The following is a 15,410-nucleotide window of genomic DNA, read 5'->3' as shown; positions in this document are numbered from 1 at the left end:
TGCATTTGTGGTTTTTGTATACCTCTTCCATCATCTGCTGCAGACGCTCCATCAGATCCAAATTTTGTTTGTAATCCTCCATAATCTTGCCAAATTCACTCAGCTGTTTCTCTAATTCGTTGATTGAGCCAGAGAGTATCTCAGCTTTATCACTAGGCTGAGTTGCTAAGGAATCTAAGATTTTCTTCTTTAGATTATCAGTCTTCTTTCTCAGTACCTGTTCCAAGGAACACAGTAAGAATAGTCAGAGACACGTTCAATAGAGCAAAAACTTACTCTATCTGAAATCGCCACAGATAACGGAAAAGCACAGGAAACAAACACACATTTCTGCATTTAGTAGGTATTTACAACTTCCGTGGAACTGAAAACTTTTTAATTAGTCTCTGAAGGCACAGCTTGGCCATTACTGCTCTACATTGTCTGGTTAACTTGGTGGGGCTGATAGCTAGGTGGTAGATTTCTCCCTAGCTTTAGGCCATGCCTGCACAATATATTTAAAGAATTTTGATACCACTTTAGCAACCATGGCTTCCTTCCACTATTGGTCTTGGCTTTTGTTGATTTTAAATCATATAATAATTGCATAATGCTTTGAAGACAGACATGAAATGTTGAGTCAGTTTTGAACTTGAAACACACACACACACACACACACACACACACAATACCCTAAGCCAATTGCTAAAAGAAAAAGGATGTGTGACCTTTGGTGTTCTGTTTCATCAGCTGTGATATGAAAACTATCTGCTGAATGTTGTCAGTCATCATGGTGCATCTTTGAGATACATATCATGCAGGCCATGACTCAACAACTATAATTGTTACCTGCATTTTTTCAGAATACGCATCAACTTGCTGAATCTGAATTCTCAGAGTCTTCAGATTTCGCGCTTTTTCAGTTTTCTTGCTATAGTTGAATTTCATGTTATTGAATTTCTTTTTGAGGTCTTTAAATGATTCTCTGAGCTGGAAACAAACCATTATTTATGAGTGATTGTTAACAGTGATATAAAACAAAGAACCCGTACAGAGTTAAATAAAAGAAGTTATTTATACTGCATTCCTATCTACTCAAAAGTACGTCCCACTGAGTGCAATAGACTTACTCTCGGTAGAACCACAATTACCCAGGACTCAGGAATAAAGCCCCAGTTGAATTCAAAAGTATGTACTTCGGAATATTTAGGTGGTTAAGATTACACTCAATGTACATCCTGAAAACATGGGGTGTCCCCCCCCCCCAAAAAGGGAGATAATCTCTCTCTGTGAAAGCATGTAAACCATAATTTAAATGCACTACAAGTTTTTATTATTCTGAGAACACAGTACTCTGAAAGGAAATAAGTTCCCAGGCCAAAATTTCTAAAAACTACCATGTGGAAATAGCTGATGCGCATCATCACCACTAAGATAAGTGTCAAAACTTGTAACTCCATAAAAATGCTATAATAGTATGAATGTGTACTATTTTCCGCTTGATGCAGAAGTGAGTTTCAAGACTACTCCTCCACTGCTATTTTCAAAGAGGGCAGGGAGTAGCCCCAAGCTGATGTTCCCCTGAAACTCTTCTGCTCATTTCCAACAGGACTGCAGACTCTGCAACATCTGCAGTGTATATTTTCCACTGCATCCTCGTTTCTTACTTTCTTGGAGGTCTTAAAATATAATATATGTTTGTTTCATTTTGGCCTTGCCACGTGAGCTCTAGTTTCTGACCGTCAACACGATGGATTATGTCCGTCATCTAGCAACTAATGGGATGAAACTCTAGGGCATAGAATTTGATACCCACTTGAGCTTTCATAAAGGTGTCTTTGGAAAGGAATGAATAGCCTTTTGAATTTTTCTGGCAAATTAGCACTGTGCTGCAAAACTAAATGCCATGGGATGGAAGCAGATAAATCCATGCTTTTCCAGTATTTTCATGTGCTCCTTGCCAAAATAGGCAGCAGGACACCTCCTGGAGAGTGCTCAATTGATCCCAAATAACCAAATATATTTTCATTTTTACTAGCTTGAGATCTTGGGGCTTCTTGATTATTTCTGAACCAAATTTGTGTCCTATTTTTAATGGGAAGGGGAAGGCCACACCCTGGTGCTGGAGCTGGGAGAGGCTGCAAGCCGATAGGCCTCCAGGGAGACGGGTGTGTATGTTGCTGGAATGCACAAACAGAAGTGGAGAAAGATGGAAGCTTTTCTAAGAAGTTGCAGCTATCCATGATTTTTTAAAAAAGGGCAGAGGGTGACTAATGGAAAGAGGAGGAGAGCATGACTGGGGACCCACTAATTTAAGGCAAACTGGAAAGGAACGCACTGCAGCCCTGTCTTGAAATGAGGGTTGGGGAGGAACAAAGGGCTTTGCCAATCTGCTTCTCTCCACCTAAGTCTCCATGCACAGTCTACCTTCAAAGCACACTTTCCCCCTCGAAGAATTCTGCGCATTGTAGTTTGTTGAGGGTTGCTGGGAACTGTAACTCTGTGAATGGTAAACTAGGGTGCCGGGAATCCTTTGAAGGAAAAGATGAGCTCTGAATGTGCTTTAAAGGTATAGTACAATATCGCGCTTAGACCGCAGGGCATTGTGGGAAGTAGATGGGAAGACACGGCCTCCCATCCCAGTCCTCCACAACATTCCGTTGCTGTCAAAAATAATTCCAAAGTATTATTGTCTATTCTAAGCTGTGTTTGCCTCTGCATACCCTTGGTGAAAATGATCTCTTGGTGTATTCCCTGGGATATGGTACTGGGCTTTGATGTGGGAATCCAGTGTTCAAATCCTGGCTTAGACTTGAAGCTTACTAGGCAAATAATGCCAAGTCCAAGATGCCAGATGGAGCTCCAGCAATGTCTCTCTAAACAGGTTTCTCCCTGGACTTCAAGGAACTGGAGTGATTGTTTCTCATTGTGGCTTACCGCAGAGTTGTTGCAAAGATAAAGTTTATGTTAATATATGCCTAACCTTTATATAGGGCAGGAAAGAGAGCTAAATAAGTACCACACTCCTCCTCATGATCCACACTCACACCAGCCCAGAATAAATGCACTTTAAACTTGAGTGTATGTGTGAGACATCTTTGAGTGCTGTCTTTACTTTCAGTTATAAATAACGCCTCCTTTTCAATATTTCATTCTCAGTTGGAGGTCCTAATTATCATTATCAATTTATCACAAACTGAATCAGTCACAACAGTCGTGTTTGGAGCCTCAGCTTCACCAAGAAACTGATTTTCAGTTTGTCGAAGTTGTCTTTTCCCCAAAAAGTGAAATTTGTACACTGTAGGCGATGAAAGGAATCCTTTGACCGAGACATACGTCAACAAGAGAATTCTCTTTAACAATACGTGTCAATTCACCACCGTTCATTAATTAATTAATTAATCTCTCCCTCTCTCTTTTTTGGCAAAGATGCATGAAATGAGATCTTGTTTCAGAAGAAACTGCTTGTATGCCAAAAGATCTGCAGCTGCTGCCACTTTTCTCTTTTAGACTTAATGGGAAATCTTAAAGCTCAGATTTAGACCCTTACATTGTCCTCTGTCATGTCTTCAGCTCCAACTCAGCACATGTCCCAGGCAAAGGAATGAATAGTTCTGCTTCAAGAGTGGAATTCTTTTGTGGTAGGAGAGCAATACTGCTAAGTGCTGAATTGGTCAGCATGGTCTCCTCCTAACATACCTGTTTTGTTTCTGTTCTCTTCTCCAACATACCTGCTATATTTTGGTTGCCTTTGACTGACCTGTGTAAACATCAAATAGCGGAACAAGTGCACTGACAAGGTGGGGCAGGTGAAGCTGGTAGACTTGATGTGGCCCTACTTAAAAATAAGGCAAAAGAGAAACCTCTGCATGCATCTAACACTCCAGTACTTAGTCACCTGAAAAAAGTAAACTCCCCTCTGATTCCAATAGTAAGCAAACTTTGGGTAGCCTTGTAAGCATTTAATGAGCAATATAATTACACCATTGTAGCTGCCATGCTTTCAGCAAATTGTAATAATAAAATTTGCTGAAACCACAACGGCAACAGAAATGTATTTATGCACTTGATTGCTTGTAAGGACAGCCCTTGGCTGTCCAATAAATTTTAACATGATATGGGGGAAAGGGTCATTTGAGTTAGCCACTCACTCTTCTAGTTATTGAAAAGTAGAATTGATTTTAATCAACTTTGCCCGCTAAGAAGCTTTTCTAGTGCCTTATAGACAAAATTTGTGCAGCTGTCCTGAAATATAGCTGCTTTGTCTTAGGTAAGGAATGATGGAGGGGATATGTGATGACAACTGCTGTGATTTATCACACAAGAAGGAGAAAACAAATAATAGAGAACAGGACACTGTTTTAATGATCTGGTTGTCATGGTTCACAAACAAAACAGAGCAACTCACTTTTTTACCACTCGTCTAGGAAAAAGGCTTTCAGGGACCAACCATTTAATTTGGCGTTATCTCCCTAACTGATTAATGGGGGACGTTTATCTAAAACAAAGGCAATATGCAATTTAGAACAAGACTTCCACTATAGATGAAGACAAAAGAAACAGTTTTCAACTTGTGGCAGGGTTCGGCTAAGTTGTTGTGTGGGTGGAACAAGGTCTGCTAATGCAATGGGATGTTTCTCGCCTCTTCTCCCCCTGCCCCCCATCTTCTCTGGAAGGTTGGGGGGGGGGACTCAGAAAAGGTTTAGAGGGCACACAGGGGAAAGAGAGAGGAGAAGTCCGGTTGCATATGCAGACCTTGTTCTCCATGTGCATCCCCACCACCAGCGACACTGAATTCTACCCTCGGTTTTCACTGCAGGGTTGTTTGTTCCTGTGAAATAAGATGTTGCTGGTGGTGGAAGATTACCATGGTGGAACACATGGTTCTTTAAAGATGAACGGTATAAGGACAACTCGCTCTAAACCAAGCTCCACCTTGGAACTAATGTGCATTTCCAAAGGAACACAAATATTTTGAACAATAAACATGAACATATCTTGGACAATAAAGCATTTATGAAATCTAGTACAGCCAATTGGAGATGTACAAAGAATGGGCAATATCCAAGCCCAGCCTACCCCACCATGCATGATCAGGAAGACTTTGTGCTCAAGGGAGGGACAGAATTGTGTGGATAGGCTGCTGCTGCTCTAGGAGGCCTCCTAACCTTTAGAAGGAGGACCTACAAATCCCCATGAACAGGTATGTGTTTGTTAAGTATAACCAGCTTTCCCCCAGCTACCAGTAGTATAACATTTGTTTGCTTCTATCTGGTAGGCAATGTTCAATTTATTGTTTGATGCATGTTTTACTACTGGAGGCAAAAAGAGATAAACTGCAACGGTGACAACTAATTTAATTATTCACTGAATTTGTAACTGTCAAAGGCATTCAAGCTGACTGAACAATAGCTACAATATGCTTCATAATAAACTCACTACTTTAATTATAAAATCCTGTTGGATTAGTGCTCCTAAAGCAATATAGACAAAAATAGTTACAGTGTAAAAAGGGCATCTTGCACTGCTTTATTTTATACGTGAATTCCTGCAGGTTATAGCTAGCAGATGGCAAACCACCAACCACTTAGGGGACCCTCCTTAATGGGATTAAACTAGTTTAAGAACATGCCATACGACTTTTAAGTGATTTATGAAGAAGACTTGGGCACTCTAACCCTTTTAAAGTTTGCACAAGAGTAGCATAACCACTGGCGGAGGAAGAGGAGTGAGGGGAGCGCACCGCCCCTGGCAGCGCGATCCCAGTGGGGTGCCATTGCGGTTGCCCCCCTGCCTGCGCTGGACGCCACACCCCCGCAGGTGATTTGTCATGCCCCCAGGACGCGCACCAGTCCCGCCCCCGCCTGCTCTCCACCCCCCGGTGCCAGAGCATGAAGCTCTGCCACTGAGCATAATATTCCTGTCCTGTGTGGCAGAATACTGCCATAATTTGTGATTGCTGGTTATGCATTAAGGAAAACACTACCCAAAGTCTCGCCCAGATGACAATTTCTTTTTAATTGCATAGTCCTCTGGATTTAAAACTGCAGTCCATAAATATGTTTCACCCTGTACCAGTTTCACGACAGGTTTAGTGGCTTTTCCTCTTTGTCGCAGAACTAAACTATGAAAGGCAAGGATGGCTACGATAAGTACTTCTAGGCTGCTGTATACGGAGAGCAAAGTAAGGAAGGTGTTGGCTGGAGACTGTTTCTGCGTCTGGAGATACAGAAACTCCCTAACAGAAGAATGAAACCAAACCTTGGCACCACTGAGGTGAAATTCACAACTTCATACAATGGTCAGTTTCACGCTTCTGCTGAGCTCAAACAGCTGGCTCAGAGGAATCAGATTCATCAAGGGAGGTGGAATTAACAGGAAGGTGAAAGAAATGGTGAGTTTGATTCTCCTGCTAAGGACTGGAAACTAGCCGAGTGCAGACAAGCTGATTGGGAAAAGTGAAATGTGATCACTAGATGTATTATGTAGACAAGCTGAGAATAGTACCAGTTGAGGGGACAGGGGGTGGAGAGAATCGCACTTAGACACAGACATATGCATATGTCCTCATAATTAGGGTATAAGATGTTCAACTTTCCACTGCATGACACAGAGAAGATGAAGCTTCTAATAATCTGAAAGCATAAGAAAAATGATGGTACGTTATTGACATACTGACGCACCTAATTATGTTTAGAGAACTGCAGAGGTTTCTCATATCTAAAGGGACTTTCTGCTGGTTTTTCTTGAACTATTGCCCTCCATTCTTCGTAGCAAACTGATTTTGAAATGAAGGAAACTTTGAAATGAGCAATCCATGATATGGCATTAGAGAGGGGCATCAACTGTTCCAAGAACAAAAGTCCTTCTGATGACGTTCAAGCCTATGGACAAATAGCTATTTGGATGACAACAACTATTAATTTATCTACTATGTATCTATCTGTGGGAGTTGTTTGTTTGCATTTGGACACCTCTTAGGACATCATAATCAAATTTTGCATGATTGTCCCTGAGATCAAGGAGCTGATGTTCATCTGTATTATTTGGCTCCAACTGGATGCCATTTTGAATCAAGATGGTGGACTGAACATTTCAGTACTGCATTGATTTTAACCACTGATTTCAAATTATTTGGTTTCTTAGAATTCCTGAGCAATGCTGGATACTAGCGCATCATAATGTTTGGAAGAGCTAAAAATCCATTTAACATGCTTCACTTGGCATCTGTGCTTCAGACTGTGTACTAGAAGGCTACATTTCTGCTGTACCAAAATGCTGTTCGTGCTCAAAGTTCAGTTCAAATATCTCTGTAAGCCTATTCCGCTTAACTGAACCACATAAAAGCCAAAGAACAGAACACATCTTTTCAGACTGTAGATGACACGCATGTATTTTTTTTTCTTTTCACACGTAAAAACTAATCTCTGTATAGTAAATTAGCATATTAGAAAGGAAGTATCAGGCACGCTAAATTAGAAACATCACGATAGCTTCATTGACTACATGCAGATAACTTTTTACATGGGACAAGAGGCATTTTTAAAAAATGAACTCTGCCCTCAGTATATATACCACAATAACGTGCAGTCTGGCTGTAAAACTGCAGAGAGCTGAGACCATTTCCAACCTATCTTCAAGAAAACAAGTGGCATCTCTAAAATGGGTTTGTGAATCACACCCCCCTCATAAACCTAACCAAATAAAGGTGAAAGGATAGCTCTACTGAAGACCACTAAACAGAAAGAAGTGAAGGGACACGACAGCTTTTGATCATTTAATATGCTTTTTTCACCAGACCTCACGTATCTTGTCTTTTGTGGTGCAGAAGTGGAGGATGTGCGACAAATCTTCCTCATACTTTTCGGCTTTGGAATCCCAGTTCACGCTGTCAGACTCAAGGATGTTGAGCTGCTGCTGCAGGTTCTTTACAGAAACATTAAAGGAATTCTAGAATGAGATGCAGAAATCAGGCTGAAAAAGTTGGCATCAGGGGCAGCAAACTGACCTGCAACGCTATTTGTTACTTCGGTTTTGTTATTGTTTTTTATTTTAAATAAACCCTTCAATTCAAAATTAACATATTTTACAGTAAGATTATGTTCTTCCAAGAGGTTGATGTGGTAACATTCTGGCAAGATTTGAAAATATGGGGTTCAGTTCAGTTCTGCATCTGCCTAAAAAAGGCGTGAAGCTTGACATTGGCATAAACTTGGGGAAATATATTCCCACCAGATTGTTCTAGTTAACTGTCTGATTTTTGTATTCTGAACCTGCTACAGTATCTTCTTTTTTTGTGTGGCACCGCTTTGAGGGATAGGAGTGAATCGTGTGGCTACGTCATGGAAGATACAGACAGAGAATCCCTCTGGACAAAGAAAACATGCCTCATTGCTAATACTGAATGCAGAGGAGCAACTGAGCACTGGGTCTTTGAAACAAATTATAATCTATCATTTTGTTATTTTTATTGTGTTGTTACCATTGTGTACTCTTTATATTAGGCCCTCTATCAAACTGCACATTGATGTACAATAGAAACATGCTTATTTGGTTTAAATGCCTGAGTCTAGTTCTACATTAGCCCTTCTTGAATGCTGAGGAAGTAATAGAAGAATATACAATTATGTGATGCTTGCTGAGCGATCCTGGCATTTAATCTCTCAGCCTGAAGGGATTTGGATGTTGCCTTTGGATTAACTCGTAAATAGCCTAGCTCAGTCATAGAAATTGTCATATTAAACAATATGGGAAAATAGGCAATTGTCAGGTTCAATCTCTGGTATCCTTCTAAATCTGTTGTAAACAGCCCAACCCAGAAGTAATGGAGAAAAGGAAGCACCGTGTCCCGTTATTATCCCTGCTTTCTTCCACCACTAGGGCCGTTCTGTTGACTTACAGGATGTTGCACTGCTGAAATTATATCCATTCCAAGAGAGAGCGCCAATTTGTACAGGTGTCTGATATGTGCGTGCTTCTCCTGAGCATTATTCAAGTGAATCTTAGCATGTGGAGTGTCGCTGGGCACATCTTTCGCTTCAGGGATCTTCAGTCCTCCTGATTTTATGAGGCCTTCAAGCTGAGGAGATTAACGTATTATCTTTCGTTAACAACCATTCTTCTGTCCCTCCACTTTACAGTCACATGCCATTATGTCTAGGCTCAAGACATACACAAATTTGGATCTGAATCCAGAGTTAGGAGCTGGTGTATGCTTTAGTATGGTTATTATATAGTCATAGGTGCTTCGTTTAATGTGTTCATTTATGGGACACAGAATACACATGCAAGAGAATTTCTGAGGTTAAATAAATTCTTGCCAGGTTAAAGGTGACTATACTCACTTCCTCTTTGACATGATGGAATTTGATAGTCTTGTTGAAAATGTCATCATATTCTGCCATCTTTTCCTTTATCTCCTTATGGAGATGAATAAGCTCGCTTACTTTCTCAGATTTTTCCATGTCAGGCACGCCTTTCAAGCTCAGCTGCTCTGATAACTTTAATGTGTATTCCACCTCAGCATTGAGTTGCTAACAAATCAGATGCAAGAAGATTATTGAAACTTAAAAGGGAAACACATATATAATCCAAGCAAATCACTGTTGACTTCAAGCCATTTCTTCTTCCTCCTTTTCTGAATGTGGAGTTCACACCTAGCTTGTGAATCCCCCCCCCCCATTTCCAAAGCTAACAGGCATAGGCAAACTTGGCCCGCCAGATGTTTTGGGACTACAACTCCCATCATCCCTAGCTAACAGGACCAGTGGTCAGGGATGATGGGGACTGTAGTCCCAAAACATCCAGAGGGCCAAGTTTGCCTATGCCTGGATTAAGATCTGAGTATCCTAAATTCTGCGCCACCTTTTGCATTCATGTTAAACCGGGAGTTGATTACTTGTTGTATCCCATTGGTCTGAAAGATGGGCACATTCAAAAGAAGGACTTTTAATTCAAGATTAAATTTGTCCTCTCAGTAGCAATGGAGAAATCAGTCCATTTCTCCTTTTGTATGTGCTCATTCATAAGACTGTAATATCATGCATCTGCATTAATCTCTGATTTACAAAACAAAACAATACACCAATCTGCATGGAAATTTGCATCGACATCCAGATTTGAATATGTATTTTCTAAATGAATTTTCTCTCCATATACATGGTTTTATACAAATTTGTTTTAGCTTAGATGTGAAATCCAAGTGGGCAACTAACTTCTGATCTGCACATTAATCCAGGGTGTGTGTAGCAAGACATTTCAGATCAGAATTCTCAGAAAAATATCTCAAGCATCCCTAACTTCTCATCTATTCTCTATATAAAGCAGATTATGGCAGAATGAGGTGGATTGTCTGGCACCTGTCTTAGGGCTTAGGCAGAAAGGGAAAACCAGAAGCTGGAAGACGCCTGCTCAGGTTTAAATCCCTCCTGAAAAATTTTTAGTCTCAGATTTTTATTTCTGTTTTTGTTGTTTTTTGTTTTGTTTTTTGAAGCATGCAAAATATAACTGGGGAGTGGTTTCGTGACCTTTCTGCCTCTTAAGCTAATTTCCCCCCACTTCATTTCACTCAAAATGCTATGTTCAATACAAACTTTATAAACAGCTTCTAGATAACTGTTTCAGTAATAATAATAATAATAATAATAAAATAAACTGACACATATTTCAACTTCGTGCAAAACAGTTTCATAAACTTATACCTGTGCACCCATCCACAATACCAAAAATGTGAAGTTCTCTCTGTCACAAAATTATTAAGCACAGCATTTCTGCTGAATTTAACATGGAGTGAAAAGTTTGCTTTAGGTACTTCTAGGAGCAAGCACTTAGAAATGATTTGTTTCACATACGGCATGAAGTGCTTAATTTCTCTTCTCACCTGAAACCGTGGCTTCATATGGTTAAATTTATTCTGCAGTTCTATAAGTACTGAGAGGTTACTCCCAAGATCAAGTGCTGTTGTAGACTTGAGTGCCTCTTGAAGAATGTTTAAGCTTTGGGTAGTCTACAATAAATAAATACAGATATGGTAATACATGCTGTTGAAGTAAGAAAAGGATCAGGTTGTTTTTGCAAAAATGCAAAATAAATCTCTATAGTATACAGTACTGGAGCAGTGAATGAAAACCTACACATCTTAAAAGAACACACTCATATAAATGCAATATTGTGTGCACAGCAAGTGCTTTACCACTGAGCTGTTTTTAAATAAAATTGTTCCATGTTTCGCTGCTCCTGCCCAACTGTTTTTCATATATATATGTTTGGAAACATATTATGTATTTTGTGTTTTATGCTGTAAACTGCTTTGTGGTCTCTTGATGAAGGGTGCCCATTCAACCACTTCTATCTGAGGAACCCACACTTGCAAAGTGCCATAAAATGTTCAGTTGCGTCCTGAGGCCCCCAAGCCCTTCCCCTGAAAATAACTTTACACTGACACGTAATTTTAGTTTAAGTTACAGTGGTACCTCAGGTTAAGTACTTAATTCGTTCTGGAGGTCCGTACTTAACCTGAAACTGTTCTTAACCTGAAGCACCACTTTAGCTAATGGGGCCTCCTGCTGCTGCTGCGCCGCCGGAGCACGATTTCTGTTCTCATCCTGAAGCAAAGTTCTTAACCTGAAGCACTATTTCTGGGTTAGCGGAGTCTGTAACCTGAAGCGTATGTAACCTGAGGTACCGCTGTATTGGGCAAAATTTAGGCCACAACTTCATTGATTACAGCAAAGTGAGCGGTGTTGGCTTAAGCATTGGCAACAGACTATAACTGACTCCTCTCTCTCTGTCTGGAAGTCTGAAAGGGTAAACACCAAATGAGGGAGCAACATCGATGAAGACCAACAAAGCTCACCCTGGGGTTCCTGTGGTCCTGGCATGGCCCTAGCCCCTCAGGCGGACTTCGGACGAGATCCAGGACCCCCAGATTCCTTTTCCGGAATACCCTTATTCATGGGGGGGCAGGTGATGGCCGCACCTCCCCTCCCACACACTTCAATAAGCCAATACCTAACCGCCAAACCTTACAAAGTTGTGACGATTGCTAAGGGGGTAGGCGAAAACCAAGTGGCTACATCCAATCTGCCAAATGGAAAAATTCCTACCCAGCCCCTGCTCCAAAGCAAGCAACCCAATCCAAAGCAAGACCAAAGCAGCAGCACCTAAAATTAGGGAGGGTGTTTGGCAGCGCGAAGCCAGTACCCCCAGTTACGTCGCGCTGCCGCTTTTATAGGCCCCAGGAATTGCGCCAACTGCCCCGATTGGCCCAAACAGCCTGGCGGGATCCCGGGGCCCAACGGTGAAGGCTTGGGCCACGCCTGGCAACAGCTCTCCCAGTGGGAGTGGCTTAGGGGCCCGTGCACAACTAGGACCCTCATTAAGGAGGATCCCATTTCCAAATCTATAAGAAGTCATTATTTTGGTGTGGCGGCACCTATGCTTTGGAACGCCTTGTCTACTTTATTTACTTGCTTTGGCAGGCAACCTCTATATTGTTCTAAACACATTTAGAAAACTTATTTATTTCAGCAATTCTAGACACATGTGCGCACATTTTTAAAACAAAGAATAAGATATGCTAATTTTATGTGGAGTTTATTGAAAATGATCTTGCTGTTTTTGTTATGAGCATCTCTTAGAGAGTTTTCTGATTAAGCAGCCTATACATTTTTAAATACCTAATACAATAAAAAAATGTACTGCCATTAGGAATAAAGAGGGATTGTTTTAAAAGTTCAACTACTGTAGTTTATTAGCCTCCTGAATATGCTTTGCTCGTTCAGGATATTTCTTGCTCGTGACAAGTATTGATTTTGATTCGGGGCCTGTTAAATGTTTCTCTGATCAGCTTAGACAAAATCAAAATAACTGGTAGACCGTAAGACACCATAAAAACCTCAAGCAGAAAGTCAGGAACAACCACATATTCTTCACTTACTGTTTTAAATTGTTCATTAAATTTCCCACACTGCTGCTTGATGGATTTCACTTGATTCATATTAAGTTTCCACGTTGCCCACAGCTGTGTCAATTCTTCCTTCTCTTTGTTCAGAATATCAATAGTATGTTCAGTTACTTGCACAACACTTCCCACATTGAGTATTAGATTCTCATTTATCTGTTAAATGAAGAATTAAGAAACTTCAATATTTTTTTTCTGAGAGGGGTGGAATCTAATTTTTGATACTTCCAAATCCCCATAATAGTAAGAGCCAAGAAAAAGCCAAAATTTCCTTCAGCCTCCACTTTTAAGATACCAAGAACTCCCACTTTGTGGTATAGAAAAGGAAGAGAAATCTGAACCCTCTCTCTTCCATAATATTTTATTGCACATGGAAACAAAGCCCATGCAGTCTATGATGCCAGCCTTATCCCTAACCTAACTAGCTTATTTTTTCTTTTTGACATTTCATCATACTTCTCTTTGATGTTGGATAAATAAGCAAAAAATCTCTCTTCTAAGCTTCCCTTCCTTGAGTTCTTACTTGTGTATGTGATTTCTCAATTGTAAGGTTAGTTCACTGTACATTGATGCTGGCCCACATACTTGTGATACTCAGATGGCTTCCTTGCTTTTGTCTATTAGTCCATCTAGCCCATTGTCTACGGTGATTGCCAGCTGTATCTGGAGATACCTGGGACGTTTTATCCTGTACCACTGAGCTGTCTTTTGAGAAATGGTTCCATGTTTCCCTGATCCTTCCCAACTATTTTCAATATATTTATGTTTGGAAATATTTTGGGGGAAATGGTGCCAAGATTTTTAATGGCGGTCAATGCTGGAGTCAGCAAATAAAGCATAGCTGAGAGACTCACCATGTTTACTAAATTTAGAAAGTCATGTCCCATGTCTTGAGTGGAAAGAATCTTCTTTAAAACCATCTGCCACTGGTCATCAGCTGACTGTAGCAAAGCCTCATTTTTAGCTTCACTATCTTCTTGCACGGCCTCCGTTATATAGAATTCCTTCAGCCTCTGAGCATCACCTCCGACCTAAAGGGGTAGAAATAAGCAAGTGTAGGTAACCTCTACATTTACGTTGGAGTTTCTCTGTGATTAACTCTGGCCTGTATAATCCTTGAATCCCTTCACTGAAGTCAACGGAAAGCAAATAAAGCAATTGTTCAAGAACTCACTATTTGTTGTTCTTTTTCAAATTAATTTCATCCTTAGTTAGTTCAAATGGAAAGGGATGCCGTTTCAATTTTTCCCCAGTTTCACAACTCCAAACTTCAGAAAACTGGGAACAGGTGGGGATTTATCTTTGTAAAACTCTGGGCACTTCATAGTCTCTTCTGAGATAGTTTTATTCCATTTAAAGGGACTTTGCCCAAGTGCATCATGGGATCATCAGCCCTCGCTTTTTAAACAGCCACTATATAATTATTTCCTGCGAGGGCTGATGATCCTTTAAATGAGCTTACTGTGCACTCTCCAATTCTCTGTGCCATCAGAAGTCTCAGGGGCAGCATTTACTAGGGTATGGCTCCCTTTGGTGGAGGCCTCATCACTAGCAATGCTGAGTGTTTTTGTAATATCTGATTTACTTACACACCAAGTGGGGCGTCATTGTCGGTGAAGGCTTTTACACTGCTGGTGGCCTAGTGGAGGCAGCAGACCTTCTAACTGCAATCATATTTCTAGAGATGTGTACCTGCCATGTCCCACCATGCTTTCAGGATTCAGCTCTCTGTCTCTGGGTGTTTCCAGATGACCTACTTATTTATCACTCATCCTAATTATTATTAATTTTTGCAGGTAGGTTACATGATGGCTTTCTCCAGTGTATTCCCCCATCACTCATCTTATTGCAAAAAGTTTGATCTTTTAAGAAAGTGGGCTTGTTGTCCAAGACCTCTCAAGGATTGTGAAACCTGAATTTGCCAGAATGCGATTGAATCCCACCTTGAAAACAGAGACTGTTTGAAAGTACCCTCTGTATCATTCTGTTTTCCTGTTTCTCTCATGCTCTCAAAGTGTTGTTTATTTTGGTAGTTTTCACACTCAATCACATACACGCTCCTCTCAAATCAGGGAATCACCTTCTCATAGCTTTCACATTCAAATAGTTCCACAGATCTCTGAATCAAGAAACCATATTCTAAAAGCCAGTTCCTAGACAGATACATTCGCTGAGTACTAAAGTAACATCTGCCAGTCATTCTGGTCCTTCAAGAGACTTTTGTCAAATCTTAGACTCAGACCAAATATAGTCTTAGAACAAAACCACTGCAATAATTAATTCCCCCTACCAGGGATGCCAAGGCGCGGCTTCTGATTGGCTGCAGGAAGCTCCTGCAGCCAATCGGAAGCCACAGAACCCACGCCAGACATTCGGGTTCCAAAGAACGTTCTCAAACTGGAACACTCACTTCCAGGTTTGTGGCATTCAGGAACCAAAACATTTGACAAGGCGTTCCGACTTCCGAGGT

General features: G+C 40.7%; 1 protein-coding gene across 3 annotated transcripts in view; it reads right to left on the bottom strand.

The window, feature by feature from the left end:
• CCDC141 (coiled-coil domain containing 141) overlaps positions 1–15,410 on the bottom strand; it is a 113,557-nt gene that overhangs the window by 27,009 nt on the left and 71,138 nt on the right. For 2 of the 3 annotated variants that reach the window (XM_081023289.1, XM_081023288.1), the window contains exons 12-19: positions 13,795–13,971; positions 12,917–13,096; positions 10,859–10,984; positions 9,324–9,512; positions 8,879–9,058; positions 7,780–7,929; positions 829–969; positions 23–217 (exon numbers count right to left, since the gene is read on the bottom strand). In XM_081023289.1, the coding sequence (XP_080879415.1) occupies positions 23–217; positions 829–969; positions 7,780–7,929; positions 8,879–9,058; positions 9,324–9,512; positions 10,859–10,984; positions 12,917–13,096; positions 13,795–13,971 (1,338 nt within the window). The remainder of the gene's footprint in view (positions 1–22; positions 218–828; positions 970–7,779; positions 7,930–8,878; positions 9,059–9,323; positions 9,513–10,858; positions 10,985–12,916; positions 13,097–13,794; positions 13,972–15,410) is intronic. The other variant, XM_081023287.1, reaches the window with a different exon arrangement.

This window comes from Podarcis pityusensis (assembly GCF_964106645.2).
Source record: "Podarcis pityusensis genome assembly, chromosome: 1".
Lineage (NCBI taxonomy): Eukaryota > Metazoa > Chordata > Lepidosauria > Squamata > Lacertidae > Podarcis > Podarcis pityusensis.
Note: the sequence above shows the minus strand (reverse complement) of the source record. Positions and strands in the feature narration are given on the sequence as shown.